General features: G+C 39.9%; 2 protein-coding genes and 1 long non-coding RNA gene across 9 annotated transcripts in view; 1 reads left to right on the forward strand and 2 right to left on the reverse strand.

Moving 5' to 3' along the window:
- The first annotated feature begins 5118 nt into the window (after positions 1 to 5118).
- LOC105452091 (phosphatase and actin regulator 1-like) overlaps positions 5119 to 25457 on the forward strand; it is a 122390-nt gene continuing 102051 nt past the window's right edge. For 3 of the 6 annotated variants that reach the window (XM_011692942.1, XM_011692941.1, XM_011692937.1), the window contains exon 1: positions 5119 to 5214. In XM_011692942.1, coding sequence (XP_011691244.1) covers positions 5166 to 5214 — 49 coding nt within the window. In that variant the 5' untranslated portion in view covers positions 5119 to 5165. Of the gene's footprint in view, positions 5215 to 17322; positions 19620 to 25457 lie in introns of those variants that run through there. The other 3 variants (XM_011692940.1, XM_011692939.1, XM_011692938.1) reach the window with 3 other exon arrangements.
- On the reverse strand, positions 10567 to 11942 carry LOC105452093. The gene is made up of 2 exons (XM_011692943.1): positions 11616 to 11942; positions 10567 to 11045 (listed from the first exon to the last, which is right to left on the reverse strand). Exons 1-2 carry the CDS (start codon positions 11701 to 11703, stop codon positions 10693 to 10695), a joined length of 441 nt encoding a protein of 146 aa, XP_011691245.1. The 5' UTR covers positions 11704 to 11942; the 3' UTR covers positions 10567 to 10692.
- Positions 20672 to 23049, reverse strand: LOC105452090. 2 transcript variants are annotated; one of them, XR_974676.1, is made up of 3 exons: positions 22588 to 23049; positions 21659 to 22221; positions 20672 to 20954 (listed from the first exon to the last, which is right to left on the reverse strand). It is a non-coding gene; the product is annotated as an uncharacterized LOC105452090 (long non-coding RNA). The 2 variants fall into 2 exon arrangements; XR_974675.1 differs by having other exon boundaries at positions 21659 to 21839; positions 22058 to 23049.

Genomic DNA, 25457 nt, shown 5'->3' on the forward strand with positions numbered 1-25457 from the left:
ACGGTGATATCGGTGAGTGATGATCTTGTATTAATATAATCGTTTCCCTTTTTTTAACAATGCAAATATTTTCGATCAATTATAATTTTTATTCTTTACTAAGCTATCAGATGGTTTACGGTAAAAATATCGATGCAAAAATATGAAAATTATCATTGGAAATATTCTTAATTAAAGCTTTAATTTCGTCTGTATTATCACTTATTGAACGAATCGATAGAAGTATATTTATACTACGCTCTTTAAATATATAATTAAACCTCGACTTCGCTTTTATGTCAAACAATTCGTGAGATTGCGAGAAACATTCAAAAGCGAATTATTAACATTTTTTAATCCAGATTTTTGACTCCACGCTCGCTAGAAAAATCTTTGACGAAATCTCTAATGATATTTTTCATTCCGCGCTTTTTACTTAACAGTCCAATGGAGAATCATGAAAAGAATATTTGAGAGAGACATTCATTCAAATGTTCTTTTCGCGATTGAAGATTGAATTCAGTAAAGAGAGTGAAATAATTTAATCGAATATTTCTTCAAGTATTTTTCGTGAATTTGTCGTAAATTTCGGAATTCAGAATAGAACAGTGTTCGCTGCTAATGACAAAATATCTATTTCGCTGAATTTGACCAGCGAAAAGAACGCTATACTCAAAGAATGTTCGTAATTTAGCTTTTGTCGCAACACGTAAAAAGCATAAAAAAAACTTTCGAAAAGACGCATTGCCACTCGCACATGCCATACGTTTGCTCACGTTCGTCATTATTATTCTGATGAAATCCAGCTGTCGCTGATTTCCTTTCTTATCCCTTTCCGTATTCGCATCATAAATTCAAGATGCTTCCGCGTTTTCCATCTCTCCGAAGACGGACGGGAGGGTGAACTATACGATTCTGATTTTAGTAACTTCGGGGCTAAATGGCAGTCGATAAGTAATGTCGAGGGTGAAACGTGGGGGCGTCGGAAATGGTCGTAAATTACATCGCCGCTCACCGATTACTCGAGCGTTTCTGAAAGGACGACCTTGACCTTAATCCGTCTCTTGCAGGCACCCGAAAAGCTTCGCGCGCGAAGCGTAGTAGCGTGCAGGAGATGGCGCGTTTCGACGCCGCGGCTAACCCGCAATCGACGCATCCGCGGTAGAGTAGATTCGCGTGTTGCACGCGATCCCGCGCGACTGTGAGCAGGAAGTATCGAGCTCGTACACGACGCTGATAAGGGGATTATTGCGATATTCCGTATGAGAGGACACTGTCGTGGCTCTGAGAGATGAATCTGCATAGCCGATTGAATCCCTCGACACTCCAAGTCCCGCGCTACCGCCGCGAATGTAATATGAATGTCTTAATCTTGGAATAATCCTTGTTAGTCGGCTTCTACAGCCTTGGCCATAAGTGTAAAATTTTCTTGGAAAAGGCGGTAATGAAAATGCCAAAATGACAAAATATTAAAATGGTTATGAAAGTAATTATTATTTTTAATAAAACTCTTTTTAATTTATTTTGTGGTTAGATATAGAACGTCTACGTCAATTTATGGTGGGTGGTTTTTATATTTGTAGCCAAGGCTGTATATCTATCTTTGTTTGCGATATCCTCATTCTATTGCAAAATAAAATAATCGAGACGGAGTTAGGAACCGTTTATTTTGTTTCTTTGTAACATGGCAGAAATACCGTTTGAAAAATGTATTAGGATCATAAAAGAGTCAAAGGCAATTGAAATTTAAGTTATGGCATCTCGAATGTCCCCTTCTTTTCGACAGCACGATTTTTTTCATACCCTTTTATCGAGAATTCTTGTTACATAAAATTTGATCGGAATATCAAAGCTTTGTTTTCAGTATTCGGTGCGTGAATTCCGAGCGCAATTGTGCGTGGATACGAATTTTTGTCCTCGATAAAATCTCAGTTTTAATACGCCGTTTAGGACGCGCTCGCGATTAACGGTTAACGATTGCGTACACAGTGTACACTGTGTGAGCGGGCGGGCGGGGAGGCGGACGATATGCGTATTTCGAAGCCCGGTAGCCGAGCTTAAGCTTGCGCCGTTTGGCCGCCCTCGCTCTCCTTCACTCCACTTGGCGGGTCGATGCGCTATCTCCCTCCGACCTTCTCTCTCGTTCTCGCCCGACACCGAAGCCGCCCTCTCACTTCCGCCGGGTTGCTCCCTAGGTTCTCTCTCATCCCCAGTGCGCGCATCGAACCCGTCCTGGACGAAAGTCCTTCCCGCTCCGTCGCACATTGGACGCACGTTTCCTCATCCTGACGCTGCTCGACGTGTTTCCCGACGTTCGCTCCATATCGGATTCGCGATCGTTCTCTCTCGCGATCGGTCATCTCTCCCCGTTTCCGGTTCCTGTGAACGTCGCGCGGTAGAACGTCGGTCACGATTGTGTGCGAGCCGATCGCACGACGTGGGTGGATTTAGGGCAGATTAGTTTTGGTGCATATTTATAAATGGTGGTGCTCGCGAAGGGAGGAAAGGAGAGATTCGTGAGCGATAAGGTCGATTGAAGGAAACGAGGGAACGGGAATTCTCTCGCGGATGCTGCGGCGGAGAGCGCAGCGATGGTAACGATGATAAATCGAGGACAATCGAGCTCGGCCAACATCTAAGGATATGGAAGCGGTTGGTAAATATGCGATCGCATCTTAACCAAACCGCGGAGAATCTGTGATGAATGTACAGGATATCGCGAATCCCGAAAATCGAAGCGTCGATAATACTCGTGAAAAATGCTCACGAGAATTCTGTTCGCTCATATCGCCGCACGCGGTGCGGATCGAGCGTTATGAATTTCAATGTACGAAGTGTATCTGGAGCAGGCTTTACATCGAAATGTTATTGATGAACGAATAGAAGGAATACCTATTTGAAATTATAATTATGTTTTTTCTTATAATTATACAGACGTAAAAAAAGACCCATTAAAATCGTGTTAAGATCGAAGTTCACATCGAAAACGATTGCATTTTCGATGTGCGTTTATCAAGATGCTTTTCGTAGATTTCCTATAAATTACATTTTACGCTGCGACGTATACTGATGATCTTTTTTTTTAATTTATCTCATTTTCGCGTGTGCCCATCCATCAATTTGCCTAATGGTTTTCTTCGAAATTTAAAAATTAAAAATAATAACTGGTGAATGAAATTCAGTGTACCGTAACTGCGAATTTCCTTTGGTACGGACAAGATCGCCGAAAAATGGATGAAAAGCAATCGACGCCGCGGCCGATAAATTGAAATAGTCAGTGAATTGATATCGAGAAAGGCCGCGAATTGAAATTAAACGTCGGGAACAATTGGTGATCGCTATTAGCATCGGATTTTCGATTTGTCTGAAGGAGGTTGGCCTCTCTCCGCCAACAAAGGCGCGGTTCAATTTCTCTCGTTGGACCCTTCCAGCTCGCGAACTATCGATCAACCTGGCGCGCTTTGACGTATAAATAGCGCCGTGTTAATTTTACACATACAGAAACGGGCGAGCGCGTCGACCGCGTTGTAGACAGAGTTGGTTTTTATTTGATGAATCGGAATAACGAACGCGATATTTTGACGGCGCGGACGCGTCTTCCCACTTCAACCTCTCCGTCGCTACGTGGAACCGTTCGCATCGATTTGTTAAAAGTTTCGCCGCTATTCGAAAAGCGGGAAGCAAACATGTTTACGGAAGATTAATGGTTTTCATAGAGAGATAATTTCGTATTTGACATCAGACTGTCATATTTAAGACGAAATAATAAAATATTTCTTTTAAAGGTATTGAAAAAGAGAGTATAATATTTTTGTTTTTAATAATAATAATGCGCATAATAAATAATTGATTATTTTGGAATACATTATTAACGATTTTTATTAATTAATGACAAACGATAATAATATTGCTCAAAGTAGCAAGAAATAATTTTATTTTGGTATGGGCAAAGAAATTGTCAATTTATCGATACTTTTTTGCATGGGCTTACAAAAGAATGTTAATGATATCGTAATGAATAAACCATTAATAATTTTCGCGTCGATATTTTCTGTTTCAATGCCATTTGCACGGCCGGATCTAAAGCTATGGCTTTATTTCATGAATATTCATCGACGATATCATTTGAAATAATAATTTGAAATCGAAATTGTGCGCTAATTATATGCATTATATGGAATTGATTTGCTATCTAGCAATAACAGCCAATGACAGCCATCAAAACCGTCGCGCTTTCAATCGCCATATAATATGTGCCCGTTCGGTTAGGTAATTGTATCGAGGTCAAACGTCGTCATATCGAGTATCGCTTGTTACGGGAAGTGTATTATGTAGATATTGTCACGATTTTCAATGATAGGTTGTTTAACTTGCAACTTTTCCAGTCAAGTATCTCATCGTGTACCTACAGAAGAGAACATAAGGGCGGCGAAAAATAGAGAGAAGAAGGTAGAGGCCCGAAAAATCGAAAAATTGCCGACCTTGTTAAAATAAATTATAGTCTTATTTCTGGCCGTGCGGTCTGAGAAATTTATTGACGCTTCGACTTTCTCTTGGTATATGAAAAGCGACCTTTTTTTTCTCCAAGGTGTTACCGATCCGTCGTCGTCCCATCGCCATTGTCGTTTCACGGTGAAACGACGACATTGAAAAGAACGGTACTTACGTCAGAGCTCAATGCCAATGTGGCTTGATCAATCGACCCGACTCGGATGATGAAAGAATCGTACGAGAAACGCATAAACAAACGATTCTGACGAGTTTGAGAAGATTCGAGGGACGAGAGTGTGTCGGACTGCGTCATTCATTGGGTCGGTCATAAGAGAGTTCGTCAGTGCTATTTAAAAATCCTGCGCGTTTAAGCTACGAATTTAAACAAGCTGTTGTTATTCTTCGCGGCACCATTAATTTGTGTGTGTTACGAGCCTGTGTGTGTGTGCAACACGCGGCGCGTTTTTTAACAGTCGGGTGGAAAGGTCGAGCCGATAAGCGTTTAGCGCGATCGTCTACACTTTAAATTCCTTTGAGAGTTTGTGTGTGCCTCACCTCGGTGAGCGATCGCCGCCGCCAACCTGTCGCTCTCGGAAGTGGTGAGTTTGCTGGGCCTCGCCGACGACGACGAGGTCCTCGCGGGCACGTCGGAAGAGAGCAGGAAGCGCGCCTTGTGGCAGTTCTATTCCACGGGCATGCTCACTCACAGCCACAGCGACGGAGAGTTCCCGATCTACTCGCAGGGTGAGTGCAAAGATATTATAAATGAATAATGCAGAGATATGAGAGATACGAAATAAGATGAAATAAGACCTTCCTGCCTGAGATCGATTCCTACTATCCAAGATCTAGATTGTAACTTCCTTGTACTGCTCTTTTTAAAAAATATTTGGTCCTTCTGCCTAAGATTTCTTTTCAAAACCGGAAAATGGACGTGTGTGTGTGTGTGTGTGTGTGTTGTGTGTGTGCGTAGTTGCGCGTGCCACAAATCTTAAGATTCATAGGAAGCCGCCTTCTACACCATCTCATTTCTTTAAAAAAAGATCATAAAAATTTAGAGCGATCGGACGGAAATTTTTTTTCTCGTCTGTCGGAGATTCGTTGAAAAAGCCCAAAGTCATCGACTGAAAACCGGAGAGGTAGCAACCGTGAATACAAGCGTATGATGGCAGATATTCTCTCGTAGCGCTATGATAGGCTGTGAATTGACTGACAGGTATTCTATACCGCGCGCGCGCGCGCGCGCGCGCGCGCGCGCGCGCGTGTGTGTGTGTGTGTGTGTTGAAAGTTAAAGTAAACTTTATCTGATTAAAAAAATGAGACGATCTTTTAATACGAGGCAGTGGATGAATACCGATATAAATAGTAGTGGAATCGATATAGTTTATAATTGTGCCCGCGATCGTTGCGCTTCGTCGACTTGCTGCGTCAACGAGCGAAAATCCATATCGTCTAAAAAACTATTCTCTTGCGCAGGTAAATCATACGTACGTCATACCTTGCACTTATAGGGCCTATATATTTTTATATGTTGCGGGTGTATAACGGACGCGCCCGCGTCACGTGTGTGCTGTATTTGTACAGCAATATAATGAGGGGATCGATCTGCATGTGCGGCACACTATCCACGGCTTTTCGTCGGACGCGCGAAATTGCCGTCGTCGTAGTTCGCGTTATAATTTTATCGGGGACCGATACTAGCCACGACTATCTGGCGTATAATTGATGCTATTATTAAAATTATAAATTAATGAGGCAACGATTTATAATTAAAAATATAACGGTGCTCATGAATAATAATAATTCGGAGATAATTGTGCGCGTAAAATTGTAAATATCCATATAATAATTATATGGGAGAGATAACAAGTGCATCGATTGCGTCATATATAACACTTTATGTTGTGAGTGTCGCACAAAAGGATTTTTTAATGAATAAACGAATTCTGTATTTTGCGTGGAGGGGGTTAATTATTAGAATTATTCGTCGCGCATTAATTATGCTAAATTATTAGCGTATTTCGATTAAGAGCTATCAAGTAATTAACTGACATATTAGAGGAAGTTTAAAAATTCAATTTATGAACGGTTCAAAATGTCGATGTTTATTCACTCGCAATTTCGAAAATTATTTCTCCTCTTGAATTGTTATTTTTTACATTATGTGTGGAAAATTAAATGCCTTGATGTTTTCATTATTTTTTAGATATTGTTCTCGCAACAAACATCAGAATAATTGATGATGTTCTGCGATTGATTACAATGGGGAATACACTGCATGTGTACAGTAGAAAGTCGATTGTTGTTACTTTGATACGTTCAAACATTTTTAACCGAACGCACCGCAATTGAGTACGCAATATAATGTCGACATATAACGTAAAATGTTGAAAATACAAATTATTAAAAAGTCACGAGACAGTTTGAAAGAGAGTTTTGCGACGCAAAGTATCTTCTTAGCGATTCCTTCGCACGATGTTCTGCGCCAGGTCGCATATCGCCAGTCAACCGTCAGACAGGACGATTTTCCCGGAACAGACGGCGACGTATCGCCGTGTCGTACGCGATGCGCGAAAAAGTATGTATGAGAAAAGTTGCAGATGCCATCGTCGAGGGCGTAGTCGCGCACACGGAATCCCCGATAAATCGCGCGCCACACATCGCACACCCGGTCAAACCGAAAAGAAAAGCAATTTGCATTTTGTTTTCCGTGTCATTTCACGTGCTTCGAGTGACGCGAGAGGGTCTTGACGGCTATAGCGAATGGGATTGCGTTCCACTGTTGTCGACGGGAATGTCAATCTCTTTGTAGACAAATCGCTGCACGGAAGATCGGCCAGGAAGTTACGTTCCCGAAATTTTTCCGTGAAAAGAAGAATATATGTACACGTACGTGTCTCAAAATGAAATAATTATATCTAGCATAGCTGCCGCATCGTTATCGTGTTTTGTCTCGTTTCTTTTTATCGCTAAAACAAACCTCGAGATAGCGTGTTCCCTGGAATCCATTCACTCTGCTGTAACTGCCTGCTTTTTCTATCTCTCGGTCGTCGGTACTTGGATACAGGTAGGAGTGAAACATCTGACGGGGTAAAAAATCGCAAACACGGTTAGGGCATCACCCGCCCGGCAGCCATTATTGCCTGCACTTCAACCGGTATTCTTGCCAGCGAAGTTCGGCTGACAAATCACGAGGTTCTGATAAAGAGACCACTTTGGCCCTTGCCGAACTGAACTGACCGTTCTGATTCGTCGGAAGAACCGCGCGAAGGTTGAGAGATTTGCTGGCATTCATGACGAACATGGGGGGTGGGGGGGGGGATGAGAGAAAGGGACGCATGTAAAGATGCAAGAAGTCGTACAAATGGACTGAGATAATTCTTTTTTCTTCTTTTTTTGCAATAAATCTTCCTCTATTCTACCGGCGACCGCACTACGGAACTATATCTCTGGGCCGCGAGGGATCGAAGGGTAACGGGAGCACGCGTTTATCATGTTCACGTATTGTAGGCGATTCTTCCTCCTCCACTCGGCGGAGAAACGAGAGTCATTCCGTTCAAGAACGCGATCATGGAAACAAGCTCGCTAATAAAACGACGAGGGTGCGGTAATGAGTTCCACGAATAAATATCGTGATTCAGCATACGGTCTCCGTTCCTACTTCTCACGCGCGAATTAATTCATTAATTAACCCCTTCAAGATGATTTTTTTATCGTTTAAAATTTACATTTCGGAATGTTTTAATCTCGTAAACGTTAAAAAAATACTCTCTTTTGAAAAATACAAATGTATATAAGTTGAAAGTACATAATAAAAATAATATAACACGATTTTTTCTATTTTTAAAATGCATTTTCACCACATAATAGTAATATATTATATATTGCAACGGTTTCTAAAATTAATATATCTTAAATTTATTTAATTTATTTTTTCTACGCAAATTTAGGGGCGTTTTGTCGAATGTCAACGTTTTAATCGCGGATATCAGTCAACCTCAGCGAGGTTTTCGCGCAATAATAACCGGCGTTTCCGAAGGAGTTGAGGGATATAATTCATCGTCCGCGTTGACTTAATTGAAATCCATCTCGTCGCGCGCGTTCTCGTCTCGCTCGGCGTAAACGTATCAGCGAGCATTACGGGCTTGTGCTCGCGCGTCGAGGAACGGCATTAAATCTCACGGTAGGAATTAAATTTCGCGCAGTCTCTTACGGTGGACGCACGTCCGTGGAAATGGCGACTGAAATTCGTCTTTGTTATTTTCGCGTCGACGGGAAATTAAGTCAGAACTGTCAAGTCTGACGAATCCCCTCGTCGTTTTATCAGCATCAAGTTTACAAGCGGGATAAAACATGTTTGTTGCATATAGGCACGCGTTAAAGAGACAATTGAGAGTGACACTAAATATATTTTTTGAGTATTTCGCGTGGTCTATAATTTAACACAAAGCGTCTTTCCAAAATTAGTGTGCATGTGGTTCATTTAAAGCAGTCCGATGTTATCACAATATATGAAATGAAAACTCATTTACCTCACTATCCATTTGAAAATATAACAAGTAGAAAACCGAATTTAAATCTTCTTAATTTAGTTTTTAATCTAGAAATTGGAGCTCCCTAGAAATCAAACGAAACATACACAGAACATTGATTAGATAATCTACATTTTTCTTGTGCTGCTTTCGGCAATTATCGTGGCGAATAAATAAAACGGGGGGGGGGAGGAGGGACGATGGAGATGTAACTTTACGCACAGTGAAGTAAATGGTCGTAATCTCATGAATCTCGGGAGGAGGAGCGTGCTTAAATGTATGGAGGCACTCTCGGGCCGCGCCCAAATTAGCGAATACCCCGCGAACAATCTGGTCAGCCGGAAAGGAGATTAATTTAATTTGCATTTAATCAGTGTGCAATCTTCTACATATGAATATTCAAAGCATTCCTCCCTCCGCCCAATGTTTCGCCCTCCTTCCAAGAACAAAACACATGATGTACCATATAGCATTCATTGACTGTACTTCACCTGCAGTATTGTCGCGTTCCGTGTCATTCATTTTACTTTTGCCTTTGCCCCTGATTTTTTTATTCGTGCGATCGTAGCCGTGGGGTCGCGCCGTAAATTTGTATTGCACGTCGGGGAAGTGCAATTTGAAACTAGTCAAAGGTGCGCGATTGTGCGTTATTTTTGCATGGAATTTCTCTTTTATCCCAGGTGCACAGTACAGTTTTATGCAGTCTTTGTGCGAGAGCCGATAAAATTATTGTTGTCGCTCGGAACGTTGTAACGGTGCAGTAAACGATGAAATAATGAATACGTACGGTATAATAAAAAATGCGACAGATAGAGATGTTTCAATTCCGAATATCATTTTTACTGAAATTAATTGCAATACTAATTATATATTGAAATTGTTTTGCGTAATACGAGAAAAATATTTATTAATTTCCGCGAGCTGTAACGCGATAAAAATCACGCGACAGTACGAATCGTATAATTATTGACACTTGATACGAAAGAAAAAAAGCGAGACCGAGCACATTTTGCAGTTGATTACGACTTGCTTTGCGAATATTGATGAAAAAAGCGAACAACTTCGCTCGTTTTTGGCCGACTAAGCCTTCGGGAAAGCCCTCATCCTTTTAGTGTTGCGTTAAATATTCACGAGAATCTGCGTTTAAGTGTTGAGTTACCGAGAGTCGTCGTGAAGATCCCGGGCGAATTGGTACCCTCTTTGACTTCATTTAGCAACGTCCCTGGAGAGAAACGTGCTGCCGACGTTGCCTACACAGCGACCTTAAAGACAAAGGGCTCGTTAAGATTGCCGCGTTCAAAATCAGTACGCCCACGGTTAAAAGGTGCCTTGAAGTTTTCATTAATCCACCGTCGTGAACACGGTCGTCGGATTTATGGTTAAATCTTAAGAAATAAGATGTTTATACTTCTTCGGCATTGCTTTCTGAAATATTAAAGCGTAACTCTCTCAGAGTTCTCGGAGTATACAGTCTCGAGTTTTCTTAAATTTTTGGATAAAACTATTTTATCTTGATCGTGCTAGTACGAGGATTAGTTGTAAAGTAACATTGAAAAAACTTATATTAACATTGAAACGATATTTATTTTAACTTCTCGGAAAATCTATTGTATTCATTTCGTTTCTTCATTTAACTTTACAAAAGTTCGTTATCTCGTTGCAATTGGAGTCACAGAGTCGCCGAGAGTTCCTACGTATCTTCGTCGACTTCGTGAGAAGCAATATCCTCCCAATGGTCTTCTTTAAAGCTCCGGTCGATCCAATCAGAAGGGCGAACTCCGGTGCGGAAATCAGCGAGGCCCACGGAGCTGAGTAGCGTGTTCAGTTCCGACAGGCCGCTATCGTAAACCGAGGGCGACGCGTCAATATATCCGTTAGCTATCGGCACGTCGCCGTATGGCAGCTCCGGCGAATTAGGCCGGAACTGTTCGATGTAAACATCATAATCGTTGTAATCGATATAGTTCCCGTTTCGTTTTACCGCGATATCCCACGGCCCGTAGAAACTGCGTCTTCCGACGTTTTGCCAAACAGATCTGCGTCCTATATTATAATTACAAACGTTCTTGTTAGCTTGAGAAACGAAATAATATTTTTTCTTTACACCAATCCGCAAGTAGTTTTGCAATATTTAAAAATATAAGTAATGAAAAGCATCTTATTTGGTTAGAGCTCAATCAACACAGTCACGTTCTTGAAACACAGCCTTAATCTGTAGTTAGAGCAGTAATATCGCGAATCAAATTAATAATAAATTATTAATAAATAATGCTAATGAACATCATTAAACTAGTACAAAGAATTCATCGCGAAAAGTACCCCAGTTAAGATATATGAAGTACTTTTCACTTATTTGTTTGCTATTTACATATCAGTGGATTTTCACTTATCATTTGAAAATATCTTTATTTTTAGTGTCGTGTGAGCAAGTTTACAAGTATCTTATCCCTTTTGAACATTATGATTTTTTAATATCTCTATAAGATTGACATCTCATTTTTAGAATTTTGATAATAATTGAGAGAATTCTGGCTCTTTTCTTCAAAGAGTTGTGAAACTCCTGCTTCTTTAAGCTTCTATCGTTTCAGACAGCTAACTAGAAAGTTTACTTACCTGATCCAAAATCGCTTATAGGTGCCGACGTGACTTCGATCGTCGCTGTTAGAGCAAGAACGAAACGGAAAAGACTACGGTGTTCCATTGATAACTGACGCTCTGTTACCTCTCAGTTTACAGCTGACACTGGCCTTTAGCATTTCGCACAATTGCTTATATATACGGCTGCAACGGTAGGCAAAATGTTTGCCCGTGTGTTTAGCAGGTGATGAAGTCCTTGCAGCAGTCGTAGCCTTCCGCAGGAACTAATTTAACTAATTATTGTTTGTTCATTGATTGAGATAATTCTCTTAAATCAACTCGGATGGCGGATCTTCAAGACCATTGTAATTTATTATTCGCGAAATGTGCATATCGCCAAAAATATTGAATATAAATAATGCTACGTTTTTTTAATCATATTTATTTAATAACAAAATTCACTTACAATACAAAATAATATAAAGGAGCCACTTCTATTTTTGTGGTTTGTCTTTTTTTTTTGTTACTTGTATTAGAAGAATGTAAGAAATTGCTTACATGGTTAAAATAATAAGACATAATAGTAAAAAATTGTACATTATAAAAGCTTTTAAATAATAGATATTATATAGAAGTTAGATGCAGCTTGTTAGCTTTAGTTAGTGAAGTTTTCTGGACATTCACGCCTGGATGTTCTAACCGCTTCCCCTTAGCGACCTCTTTTTAACGACCCCAGCCAGCACTATTAAAAGAAATAATTTTTCTTCATGTTAGTTGCTTCATTATAGCGTGTTTAACTTAAATGCTCGCTCTTTGTGCCCTCGTTACTTAAATTTACTATAGTTCTGACATCTTTTTAATTAAATGCTCCGCGTGTTCATTTTGCTGTAACATTTTCATATAACGCTTATTACAAGAACTGAAACGAAATGAAGCAAAGGTTTACGAGTTTTATAAAAATAAAAAAAATTTCCGTTTTCATTCCGCGTTTAATATGCCTCTTAAGTTTATAAACACGCGTATAGAATACTTGGCAGAATGTGTCTTTCTCTTTTAACAGTAAATTTTTATGGCAATATTGTTTATTTTTAAACGGGATTGTATATATCTAATCAAAATCTACAAAATTAATTTCAATTCTTACCCGACGTTAACGTAAGACACAGTAGATGATCTTCGCTTTCCGTCTAAAACTTGACCTCCGTTAACAATGTCGTCGTCACTGTCGTAAATAGGTCTTCTGTACCAGAACAATGGAAATCCGTAGTATGCCGTGTCTCTAGCAGTTAATCCCTCCCGACCGCCTGTAGAGATCAAGATTATAACATTAATTATGCAGTGTCTTTAATAGCGTATTATTCAGAATGCACCAACAATGAAAAAAAAATTTTTTATTTAATTTTGTGTACTCTGGTATCAATGCATTTGTATTACAATTGCATTTGAATTTTTATTCAATAAAAAAATTTCTTTACAAAGGAAATTAATTTTTATATATGTATATATCATAGTACTTTTTTTTATTATAGGATTATGGAAATATATAAATTTTCTTATATATATAAAATTATATTAATTCCGATAGTCACAAGATTTCTTTTCGAAATGTGTGTTTTCAAGAATATTATATGTCACAAACTTCAAATTTTGCAAATCTGATTTGAAAATTGAGACTCAGCTATGATTAGAGTTGCCGTTTGTATATGTATATAATTGATAATCAGACGGTAAGGAAGTTTATGCCAACTCACCATCGTCAAATTGAGGAAACGGTAGGGCGTTAACGAAGTTAAGCACCGCGAAAACAATTGCGAGGTACGTCGCGAATCTCATTGCACTCTTCGTCTCACCGGACATAAATCGTACTTAATAGCTGTTGAAGATCGGTCTGAATTACTGCGCCACATTCTACGCGTTCTTATATAGCTCATCCTGCGCGACCCATCTTGGATTTTTTTTTATTGAATAATGAGTGGAGCGTTAATTCGTAGACGTGACTCGGGTGACTAATATCGCTAACGAAGTCGACATACGGTAGCGTTCGCTGTGGCCGGCGGACTCACTGTTTGTTACGCATATGCCTCGAGCACGCACCGGGAAGAATTTCGCACGTCTTTGTTGGCAAACGACAACTGCGCCAACTGATGACTTCACTCTTATTCGGATATTTTTCTTGCGATGTAAATCGCAATACGCGACGGAGAATCAAATCCGTAATTTTTCCATCATTGGTTCTTATATTTATTCGCGAAACGGAATACGCACGATGTTTGAAGGTGATACTCTTTCAGTGAGTCGGTAGCTGAAATGCGCAATTGGGACCTATGTAAATTATGAACGCTTTTTTTTTTTTATCGACGCTTACGTAATTTCCCAGGGGGAGTCAATGCCGCACGAGTCGCGCGCGAGCAGAAACGCCTGCCGTCCGTGTGTCGGCGCATTTCTCGTGTGTATTTGCGCGATCGGATGCGAAACTCGTTATCGATCGTCTCGCTTCACTGAAACTACACCGTACGTCGCTGTAGTTTAAAGTACTCTCGCTTGACGCGAGACGGAACCCTTGGATTCTCGAGTAACAGTCGTTCTCGATCGGATTTACCGGACTTTACAAGAGCACTGTCCGCGGCGGAACAAACGTCTCGTCGAGTTTCCGTCCGCAAGCGCGCGGCGGCGCGGCGTCGCTGCTTTGTACGTTTAATTGATACGAAACTTTATTGGCCGTGTACACCGTTGTTACGCCCGCGGACGAATCATTACGAGCTCGTCTAATTTACCGTTCGTTACCGTAAAGCCGTAAAGTGTCTTCGGTCCTGGTTGCTTCTGAAGCTTGACGTTTATTCCTCACGGGTTGGAGATGTAGAATAAATGTCCGATCTCTCGGCGACTCAGCGATGAGAGTCTCGAGGGAAGCGATCAAAGATGATCTATCACTTGAAGTATCGTTAGGAGTCCTGTTGCCGATGTACGAAAAATTCCGTACGACAATTATTGCTAAACGTCGATTATGATTATAAGTAAAAGTTGAAAAACAAATGTTTTCGTACAACTCTGATATCGTTTATTAAATAAATCATTTTTTCAAGTAAAAGGTAATTTCTCTTGTTTGTTAACTTTTTAACTTGATTAACTTAAACGTAATTAGTGGAAGTGTATAATATGTATACGCGGATTAAAGAGAGTCTGCGTAATTTAATTATTATTAACTCAATACGAATAAAAAAGTAATTATTCTAATGCAGCACTTTATCACTGTCTCTAGATAGGAGTTTTGTTTTCAGTCACTTCTCTCTGATATCGTAATTTGTTTCTGCCATTATGTGTGTTAGTAAAGTTTCTGTTATGTAATTATAATGGAATACTCGGTGTTTTAAAAATGTTTCCAGTTGGAATAATTATTTCTCACTTTTCCTCTCGTTGCGTCTTTAAAAGGAAAGTTTCTTTCGATATGTTTGTTGTATTTTTGCTGAAATTTAATTAGCGCAACATCGAGAGAAACTTGATGAAGTAATTTTATTTACTTTCTGATTTCGAATGATATATATTTTAACATATCCACTTCGTATGTACATATCCTCTAAAATCTATTTTCGCGATGGATTGAAAATTCTCTCAAGGCCATTTTCTTCGCCACTGAACTTGGAGAATGACGCTTGGCATCTCTCGAAAATTTTTTCCAGCTCATGGATACAAAAAGAGGGATCTTCTTTCTCAGTGTCCGTAAAAAAAAAAAAAAAAAATACTCACGTCATGAGATTCTCGATGGCGACCAAGGCGCTTGACGCTTCGTCGATCGATTATCGTTATTAGGTTACCGCTAACTGGCGCTTTGAAGTAAACCGTACGGGCGCGTGCGTCTTTACTTCTCACAAAGAATGTCAAGAAATGCTCCTATGAGATTTTTTCCAATCATCGCGTTACAAACAATATACGATGCGAAACGGCGCGACGGGTATCAAGAGCTCTGTTGCATTGATAAACGTTTGTTTGAGCGAAGTGTGCGAAGATGGATAATGCATCGTCACGTAGCGTGAATGAACAAACGTTCATTGAATAGTTAAGATCTCGTGACGCGTTTCCGGTTGCAGAATACAGAAATGTATTGCGTTTCGCGTTGTTTTCACTCGCTTTTGTTGTTTTATCGAGTTACAATGGTGTCTGCGCATTCTTTTTCTGTCTCGAATGTTGCCAACGTTTAACGGTACCTTTGCTGTATATTTAATATTAAAGCCGGAACTCGAATGGCATTTGTTATTTAAGCTTGAATTTACAATTAACTTTAACAATCCATAAAATCATCTCAAATATTTAAAATAATAGGAGTGCGAGCGTAACAGACAGTATATCAGTCTGTTATGCTAGAGGTCCCGGGTTCGAATCCCGGCGGAACCAACAAATTTTCTTATTTTCGTGTCTTCTGTTCGGAGATCTATCGAGAGTATCCTTTGCCTCGAAAACCTCTCTCGAAAACAATTGTTCGGAATCGACTTTAATACCTGGAACTTGAGGTCCCAGGTGAAGAGATATGAAGAAAGTGATGGGCCAGAGCTTGATTTTGGGCGCTATCGGAATGAATAAATGAATTTAATGTACGAACGTATAATGCGAATGTATGAAAATTTTATCGTGGTTCTGTCAGGAGTCGAACAGACAAGTGTGCTGTCCCTGCACCATAGCTCGCACTTTTTTTTTTAAATATTTGAGATAATTTTATGGATTGCTTAAAAAAGGAAAAAACGAATGATAGAGAGTTCAGCGATAAGCTCTACCCCAGAAAGTCACGGATCATTGATCCCATAGAGAGGTGATCCTTTATACCGCGCGGATACTCGACAAGATATCGCTGTTATCCAATAATTCCTCTGTCGACGAGCTTTCCTCTCTCAATCTTCCGCTTCTTGTAGGGTCCAAGACCTAACTTCTTCCCGTTTTCGTGATTTGGCGTAGTCCGATCACGTAGTGCGTTTCCCGGGTTTCCCGGGTTCTCGTCTGTCGGAGCAGCACTTCGGGGATTCGCTCGAGGTCCCGGGTGGTTCAACCAGTAATACTCTATGCCGTGACGTCTTCGTACTGATGAAGGCGATTTGCCATCGAATCACTTCGGCGATGGCCTTTCGTAACAGAGAGAATAGTGAGTCACTAAAAGAATCAGCGTGTGCCTCGATAATGAAAACTTTAATTGATGATGTCACTGCGGAAGGTTGTAGTATAGCCGAAAGAAAATTAAATATGTTAATAATCGATATATTGACTGAAGCATATCAATTATTAATGTGTGGCTTCACTGGTTAGGTTTAATCGGTTAATCGAAAGATTATACTCTCTCCGGTAAGTGTTCCTTGGCATCGATCTTGGTGATAAATATATTTTATCCCCCATGCAAGGAGATGACCATCGAGCGAGTATCCCATGACCTTCTTCCTTGGCTCTAATGGCGGATGCCATCACGCGGACACTACGCTATTTGCGTCATGTAATGCGGCTGTAGACGATCGCGGACTATTCTTAGGGTCGATCGCGATGATCGGACGACATTCGTTCGGAGGAGAGGAAGAGAGGGCATCGAGGCACAACGTCCCGTTGGCCGCCGGCGCACAATCCGATCATTCGCCGGTCGGCTGATCACAGAAAGAAAGAGAGAGAGAGAGCAGCTTTCCCTCTCTCGTGAAGGGGATAATAGTTCACTGCGTTTAACCGTCGATAAGCGAGCGTTGTGCGCGCGTTGCGCCTTGGTGTTGGTGTTGCTACCTGAAACGACGGAAGCCTAGCAAGGTGTGGTGTGCCGTCAGCACGTTTCAGTCTGATGTAAACACGAAGCCCAGGTCGGGCTCCAGTGCACCCAACACCGTCGACGGGAACGGCCACGCGCGATTTTCGTCGAGTGACCCTTTCGTCACGCGACACGCCTCGCCGAGCTCGTCGAGTGTTAACGATCGCGCGAAAGGATCCACGGTCCGAAATTTAATCCGTTAAATCCGTTTATTTTGGGCTAACGTGTGAATTTCGGGCGATTAAGAGCCGAACGGTTTGAGATTCTTGTCGTCGTTTACGCGTACCAGTGTGGTGATATTTAGCATCGTAGAATTTTACGAGTTAATTATAGCCGTGGTGTTAACCGTGGTGAATTTTAATAGTTAGCTGATTGACGGACATGTGAAACTCATAAGATTGATAACATCGGCTTTGCAAATGTCGTGTTTTTGCAAAACACTTGAAAGTATTTTTAATTAATGAATTGCTGATCATTATAAGTGAGGTGAACTTTGCAAGCAAATAGACTTTTAAAATTTTTGTGAGAGGGACTTTCTAAATAGACTTTTACAATTTTTAAGTTGGTAACATAAAATTATTTCTTTAATCGATTGCTCTAATTTAATATTATTTTTATAACCGGCGCTTATACGAACCTGATACAACCTCGTTTAAGTGCACGTTGAACCTATTCAAGCGAATCGTTTGTCAACGTGAGCGTGACACACGCACTGATTAGATAAGATTACCATTTTTGTCGAGAACATGATCTTGCACGATATATACAATTTGTCAAAATGGCAAATATTAGTTTCAAGAAAACGGTCAACGGAATCGTTAATGCGTTAGCTTTTTGCTGTAAACTGTACCGCTAAAGCTGTTTATGTCGTTAAAAATATTCGTGCTAAGACAAATTGTTCCATATGTCGATATTCAACAATGTGACGGTGTAGTGAGAATAAGTTAAATAACCGGAACTGTGTCGAGCTAGTGACTTTGATTTTCACAGATCCTCATGTTCACGGCACGAACTTCGCAACAACCACTCAGAGAGCTTGTATCAATAGATTGCTTAATAGGAAATGTAATTTAGCTAAGAACATAGAAGGAGAATTGTTGCGCATTTATTCGTCCGATTTAATCTACGTACGTAACGTTGTTGAGGACACAACAATGCAATGTGTAATTAAATTCGCGACGAATAGGTCGCATAAATTCATCAAATCGCTGTAAGGACTTATGTAAAACGCTATTTCGTCAATACGTGAATTTCGGAACGAACAAACTTGCAGATAAAACATTAATAAAACGGCGCGGTCGCCGGCCGTTCGTATAATTAAAGAAACATCCTACCGACGAGTTGCTCGTGTAAATACCCCTGCGGTCGCGCCCAGTGTCCGTCCGGTCTGCGGAGGGTGTGTCTTTCATGTGCAGGCTAGTCATTAACCACGACTGAGGGGACACATTCCGCGTTGTCCTAGAGGGATAAAGTTAACTCCGGGGCGCGTTTTGCTAGCAAAGTAATGGCAGCCGTACACGACACATACGAACGCGCGCTTGCCTTGTCCTTCGGATGATAAAACCCGTTTAAAGGTTTTTCTCTGTCCCTGAAAAACTGTGAGCTTACGCAAATACGAGAAGTACAATATAAATGTGATTGGATGTAATGTTAATTTAAAATTAATTGATCAGTTAAATTAATGAAGTGAGAAGGAAGATAAATTATTTCACAGGGTTGGAGATACGTTTATTTTGTATAGAATATATATTATTGATGTCGTAGTACAATGACAGTATATATACAAAATTAGTCGGGATCATTTCTTATCATCTTTTGAGCAATTTGATTGAATTATTTGCTTCTTAGGCGAGAAATATCGAAGAAGTTTTCGTATTATACGCGATCGAAAATAATCACGTGGAACGAATAGATTGAACAAAGTCAAAACGGTAAGCTTTGTGTTTGAAACACAAACTCGCCTTCTTGATGTTAGAACAATGTAGAAAGGCTTGATACAGGGGGAAGCGTTTGAACTTTCTACTTGCATACGTTGCGAATCGATTTTGCGAACGTTGATAACTTTATCTCGAAAATCTTAGTGACATTCGCGGTGGTTCGCGAGTGTATGTGTGTGTATGTGTGTGTGTGGTGTATCTGTGGAATTCTCTGCGAGATGACGTAAAAAGGTGCATATTGCGTGATCTACTGCTCGGCTGGTTGCTGTTGCGTGTTTCTCGTTCTTCTACAACATTGCGCAATGAGCCTGTGGCGGTTTGGACCTTTTAAAGATGGTACGTTCAGGCGCTCTCTCTCTCTCTTTCTATATATGTATCGTGTTCATACATCGTTATAAGAGCAAGTTAATTACTCTGTCCGAAGTACATGAAGAAAGTTACTCACGAAGATAAAAGCAGAATCTCTATCTTCTATCATTTTAAGCTGATATTCTTTTCATTTCCTTTTACTCGTTTGTCTGTACATATTTCATTCAGGATTTATGTCTTTATACTCCGCGCGTGTTACGCTTTCTCATTCGCGAAGTAATTTATACGTGATACCTCCATGTAATAATATTCGCAAGCGAAATTCATAATTACTGTGGATTAAAGATGAGCGCGTCAAGAGGAAGAATATTCGATGCGGTGCGGTAACCGAGAATGGTGAACGCGGAATTTATTGCGCTTATCTAAACACGCGTATACACTCTCGAGTGTCACGCGTGTACACTCCGATGAGCCGAAAAAAAATCAATTGTCGATTTACGTGACTACCACGGGATAAAAACTTCTCTATATACCAGACGACGGGCTCTACATGCGGGATAGAATTTATCGCTTGCATATATACGCGCTACGTTTACATTGCGCGATGTACTCTCTATTCCTTTGTGAAAATTTTGACTGCGATTGCGCGGCTGCGATTAGAAGATCACGAACTTTCGTGGAACGGCGAGATATTTGCATTTGCATACTCTAAAGCTGAAGAACTTAAATGGTTGTGCCGGCACGCCTCGCCGTTGCTATATAAATGACGATAAAATCTTTCAGCGGGAAATAGTTAAATCATTTTCCACCTGGAAAATTCTCTGGAAAGCTCTTGTGGTCTTCTTCAGTTTCAAGGATGATAAGAACTTTTTTAAGTAATTTATTATCGATTTATCCACATTACTTCATTGCGGGACACAGCAAACTTTTTTCGTCAAAATGAATGAAAATAATGTCTAAAATGTATTTTTTTAAATACATACCTTTTTTTAGATAAACTATTTTGGCATTTGAAACTTTTTGCTATATACAATAGATATATTTTTATAAACATTAAAGCTATATTTTTTATTTTATTTGTGCAACGAATATTTATTAAATTGGCGTATAACGCTGTGTATATTTAAATTTATAAGTAACTGTCGCGCCCGGAAGTACTCAGTTTACTTTAAAGAGAAAAATTGCACGAATAGCCTATTTCAGCATCGTTTCCAAAACATTTCCGACCGGAGCACTTCATCTAAATAAAGAGCATATCTTCCACGTCGACTTGGCAACGAACGACAATGGGCATTTAGGTCATCGATTGCTCTCGAGGGATGCAGCGTCCTTTTCGGAGCCTTTCGGATCTCGTAGATGAGCCTTGAATTTTCAATGTCAGTGTTTGATGCATACATAAGTCATTATTGTTACTATAAATAATTTCGCATATTTATATAGAAAGCTTATAATATCAAATTTTTGTGTTTAATCGATAACATTTTTGATAAAGTTTTTTTATTTTGACAAACATTATCTTAGCACCACAGGCAATTTGATGTAAACAAAACTTCAACTCCGACTTGATTTAAATCTCGAACGATTGAGTTTGATATGATAATATTTTATCGTGTCAATAAAAAAAATTTTCACTCACGTCTACCGTTTCGTACTTCCGTTCAAAACTAAAAATTCAAATTTATTAGTTTATTTCATAAATTTATATAAAATGTAACACACGTTACATAGAAACTTTTAAAAATTTAATTTAGAATATAAAATGTGGCAAATAGCAGTCTCTCTCTATTATTTTATTAAAATATTTTATATATATAGGTTAAAAATAATGCTGTAAGTTCGTAACCGAGATCATTACGTGTATACACTGCACACATAATATATATATATTATTTATAACTTCAGCATTATTTGCTGCAATAAATTTATTTTCCGTTGTAAACGTAAATCATAAATATTTTTACCGCTGTAGCTTTCGATCGTAGCGAGAGTGTACTACTTTTCGATAAGGCGTTTTTTATTTTTCCGAGTGATCTCCGGGTTGCCTTCGGCACGCCGCAAATACGTACCCAGTGTTGAAAAGAGGCTGCGCCGAGGGAAGGGTTGTGCCGCGCGCGTACGAGAACGTCTCCAGAGAGTCGCTGACGTTGCGATGTCTCATTGTTATGTAACCGTTGTCGTACCCCACGGAAAATCACTCTTCTCCCACCTTTGCGCCTGACATTTCGTGCTCTCTCTCGCCTTACCAACCTGAACCGACCCTTCGATTTGATCCGCGGAAGCGTGTCTGGCACTTTCGGATTCCAACTCGGCTTTCGCGAAGCGAAATGTATGGCAGTGAAAAAAATTTGCGTGCATGCACAGATGAGTTGTCGAGCACTCGGCGAAAGCCGAGATGATGTTTGTCGTTTAAAGTGCCACTCTCACGAGCTCGCGGGCTTAGATATGAGATACAATATGACACTCACACGACCGCAATGGGGATGGATCCTTGCTTTCCCAGCGGCTCGCTATATGAAGTGATTCATGCTTTTCTGTTTGTGTGATATTTGATCTCGATGGGAATTTAGGGATACAAAAGTACCACTTTTTCCATCCAGCGCTATGTTTTCTCCCTTTGTGTTTCTAATCACTGGAGGTGAAACACTACTATATTTATCATTAAAAATAAAATATAACATAAATGATACACTTAAATGGAGAAGCTAATACCTATGTAAGCATTAATTGTATATACATTTAATTACGATTATCTCGAATCTTGAAATCTTGCACAATTTTCATTTCATTTTCATGAAATAATAATTCGCGAGCGCGCATTTGAAATTTAAGTGTAAAGTTTTCTTATCAAATTATTGGATCGAACAGCGAAAAAGCTTTTAAATGAAGTTTAGAGAAAGTGTCTATTTCTTTGGAGCCTCTTTTGGACAATTTAACGAGCAGCGTTAACCTCGCGAACATAAATTTCTCATAACCCCGATTCCACGTAGATACCTACTTTTATCGGGTCGTCGTCGCCATTTATCAGAATTTTCAGCAACGTCGTTTTGTCCGGGATGTTCCACGGCGTGCTCCATAAAAGCGTCTCCGAAGTAGACGTCGCGCTATCGCTCGCGTACTACCTCATTTTCACTTCGGCCATGTGACGCGAAAGATACCCTCCCGCCGCCCTCCTCTGCGTCTCTCTATTGCGCTCTATCAGTAAATTGAGGTTTATAAAACCGAGTGCTAGATAGTTCTCCAGGAAAATAAGTGCCAATCTACTTACTTACACCGTTCCCCGCTTTGTTCCCTCCCTCTCGTCTCGACTTTTATATTTCTTCATTTTCTGCTGATCGCGAAAGTTTCGCGTTGACACGACCGGATAAGACGCGATCGCGGATGAAAGCACCGTCGGGTGGATGGCACGATAGCAGGGGCGGGAGCATATCACGATAGAGTGCACGGTTATTGAATAAGGCAAGAAATATTGCAGGAACGCGACGTCGAAAAACTCGATGAGCCACCGCCGTCCCATCATCGCCGTTGGGGCGACGATCGGCTTTGTCTCGCTTTTTCTCGCAAGACGGCCCCCCTCGCTCGCCGCATCGTTCATCGATTTTACAGCCTCGAGCGCTCTCGATGTGATATAGTAACGATAATACGTCGCAAACTTGCGCAAAGTGCGCACGGAAATTGGTAAACAGACTTCGCGGAAGCCGATCGGTCGTCGCTGTCGTTTGCGCAAGCGGCAGTCGAAAAGAAGTAATTTAATGCGCGTGGAAAAAAAAAAAGAAAAGTCTCGATTCAAGAGTGCGTGACGAAGTCACGGTAAAAATTGTCGGCAAAATGTTATCAGAAAATGAGAGCAATAATGATAATCTTCTTCATGCCCATTCAGGTCTGTACGTTACAATGATTGATGAAATAATGTATGTTGGAAGAATTCGTTTTGGCTCGTGAAATATCGGCGAGATGTGCTCCCGTGAGAGTATAAGTAAACGTCTGCATAATTTCGAAACTTATTACAATGCGCGGCAGTTTGTTAAGTTGCATTTAAGCCCTTAACAAAGTAATCTTGCGAACAAAGTTTCACGATAACGCTTATTACGATGTGCCCCGAAAATCTTCTCTGCTTCACTTTTCGAGAACGATACTCGCCATTGACAGCGAGAGGGAATTATCCCGGTGTAAGCTGCAATATTGTTCGCAAAACTATTTCAATAACAGCCTCGTACGTTTCGCAACGCCGCTAAGCTTGGCTATAATCGCGTATCTTCTTGTGTGCTTGTAAAGTTCTGTATGAACCACAAAAAAATTTCGTGATTTATGAGAAATAACAACAGAGACGATTAAATTTGTAGCAAACGATATAATATAACTCACTATCTACAGGAAAGTGGATGTTATACATTCTGCTTCTTGTAATTAGTTTGCACCGAGTATAATAAATAAGTGATAAGTTAGTGAAAGAGCATTTATAATTATGTTTTGATTATTACAATTATTATAATAGCCACGTTGTAGTTATATAGAGTGAAAAAAAAAGCAATGACAACCGTTATGCCGTGTAATCAGTGCGTTAAGATATGCTCTCGTGAGTAAAATGGTCGCGAAAGATACGCGAAGATTTTGAAGCGAGATACTTTTTATCCCAGAAATTACCGAAGAAATTTGGCTCTCAAATCTAGACTATCGTATATCCGACTTTCATATCTATTTCACTCCATTACCATGTTAGCAACGAAATGTGCAAGTTCGCTTTGCTCTCGACGAATGAAAACGCCTCCTCCTGCGATGTCTATGCTTTTATCATACTTTTGCAAGCGACAGTAATGAGAAATAACGTTAGTTCCGCTTAGTTTGACTCTTCGAACGAATTTCTACGCTACTCTCGATCGAAGGGTGGGTGGGTGGGGGAGGGGAGGTATCCGTTGAGCGCAATTATGGTCTCTAATTGGGATTTTATCGTCAAATGAGATAACTCGTTTCCTTGATAATTGGTGGAGAGTGCTCTGTAAAAGTATAATTACGTTAAGAGACTTTGCGACTCATTTCGACGACTTAAAATTTTTCTTTGAATTTAGACGGTTGTTATAATGAGCTGTGGGTACGAAACCGTAATCAATTACACGTGTAATGCTGGGTATATCGATCGCGTGTACTTCGTCTTTATGATTGCCTGTATATTGGTTTTGACGACAATTCTGTTTACAATTTTGTTCTTTCGGCTGTAATTTTGCGATCGAGATGATGCTACAAAAATTACAGGGCATATACAAATTCTTTTAATTTATTCCTTTTAATTTAGATTTTTATTAAGAGAACGCGGAATGCATATCGAGAATGTATGCATTTTTTAATGATTATCCGTGCGTTTGGTTGTTTCCATTTTATTCATGACATATATCTTTTTTAATCAATGCAGCTCCACCTTTCGCTGCTCGGTAATCTTATGGAACAACTGATTCACGGGGCATGCAAAGTGAATTCCTTTCTGTGTTGTACTCTTTATTTTCTACTACGCGACGTCCTAGAATACTGCAGGTTACTTGAAACCGGTTACAACATAATGCGCTTTCGCACTTCTTGTGCCGCATTCCACTCTCGTTATACAAGGTGGCAAGAATACACGTAAACGTCATAAATAAACTTTGCGAAGTATATTTAAACGATTATATCAAAACGTTCGTATTAAATCGAATGATTATTCGCAAAGTAGACGATAATAGTATAAGATATACAAAATATTCTCTGCCTTAAAAAAGGAGAATAATTATATTCTTCTTTATCTGAAAAAAATGGGATATAATTTTTTAAACATTTACAATTAATTATAATACTTGCGATAATTATAAATACTTAAGCTTTAATATAATTATATTTTTA

This window comes from Wasmannia auropunctata, unplaced genomic scaffold (assembly GCF_000956235.1).
Source record: "Wasmannia auropunctata unplaced genomic scaffold, wasmannia.A_1.0 LD336038.1, whole genome shotgun sequence".
Classification (NCBI taxonomy): domain Eukaryota; kingdom Metazoa; phylum Arthropoda; class Insecta; order Hymenoptera; family Formicidae; genus Wasmannia; species Wasmannia auropunctata.

Excerpts from the sequence above, each read along its gene's own strand:
- LOC105452093 (XM_011692943.1), bottom strand. The coding sequence starts at position 11,703 with ATGGAACACCGTAGTCTTTTCCGTTTCGTTCTTGCTCTAACAGCGACG. Across the intron at positions 11,046-11,615 it reads TATAAGCGATTTTGGATCAG|GACGCAGATCTGTTTGGCAA; the intron begins GTAAGTAAACTT and ends ATTATAATATAG.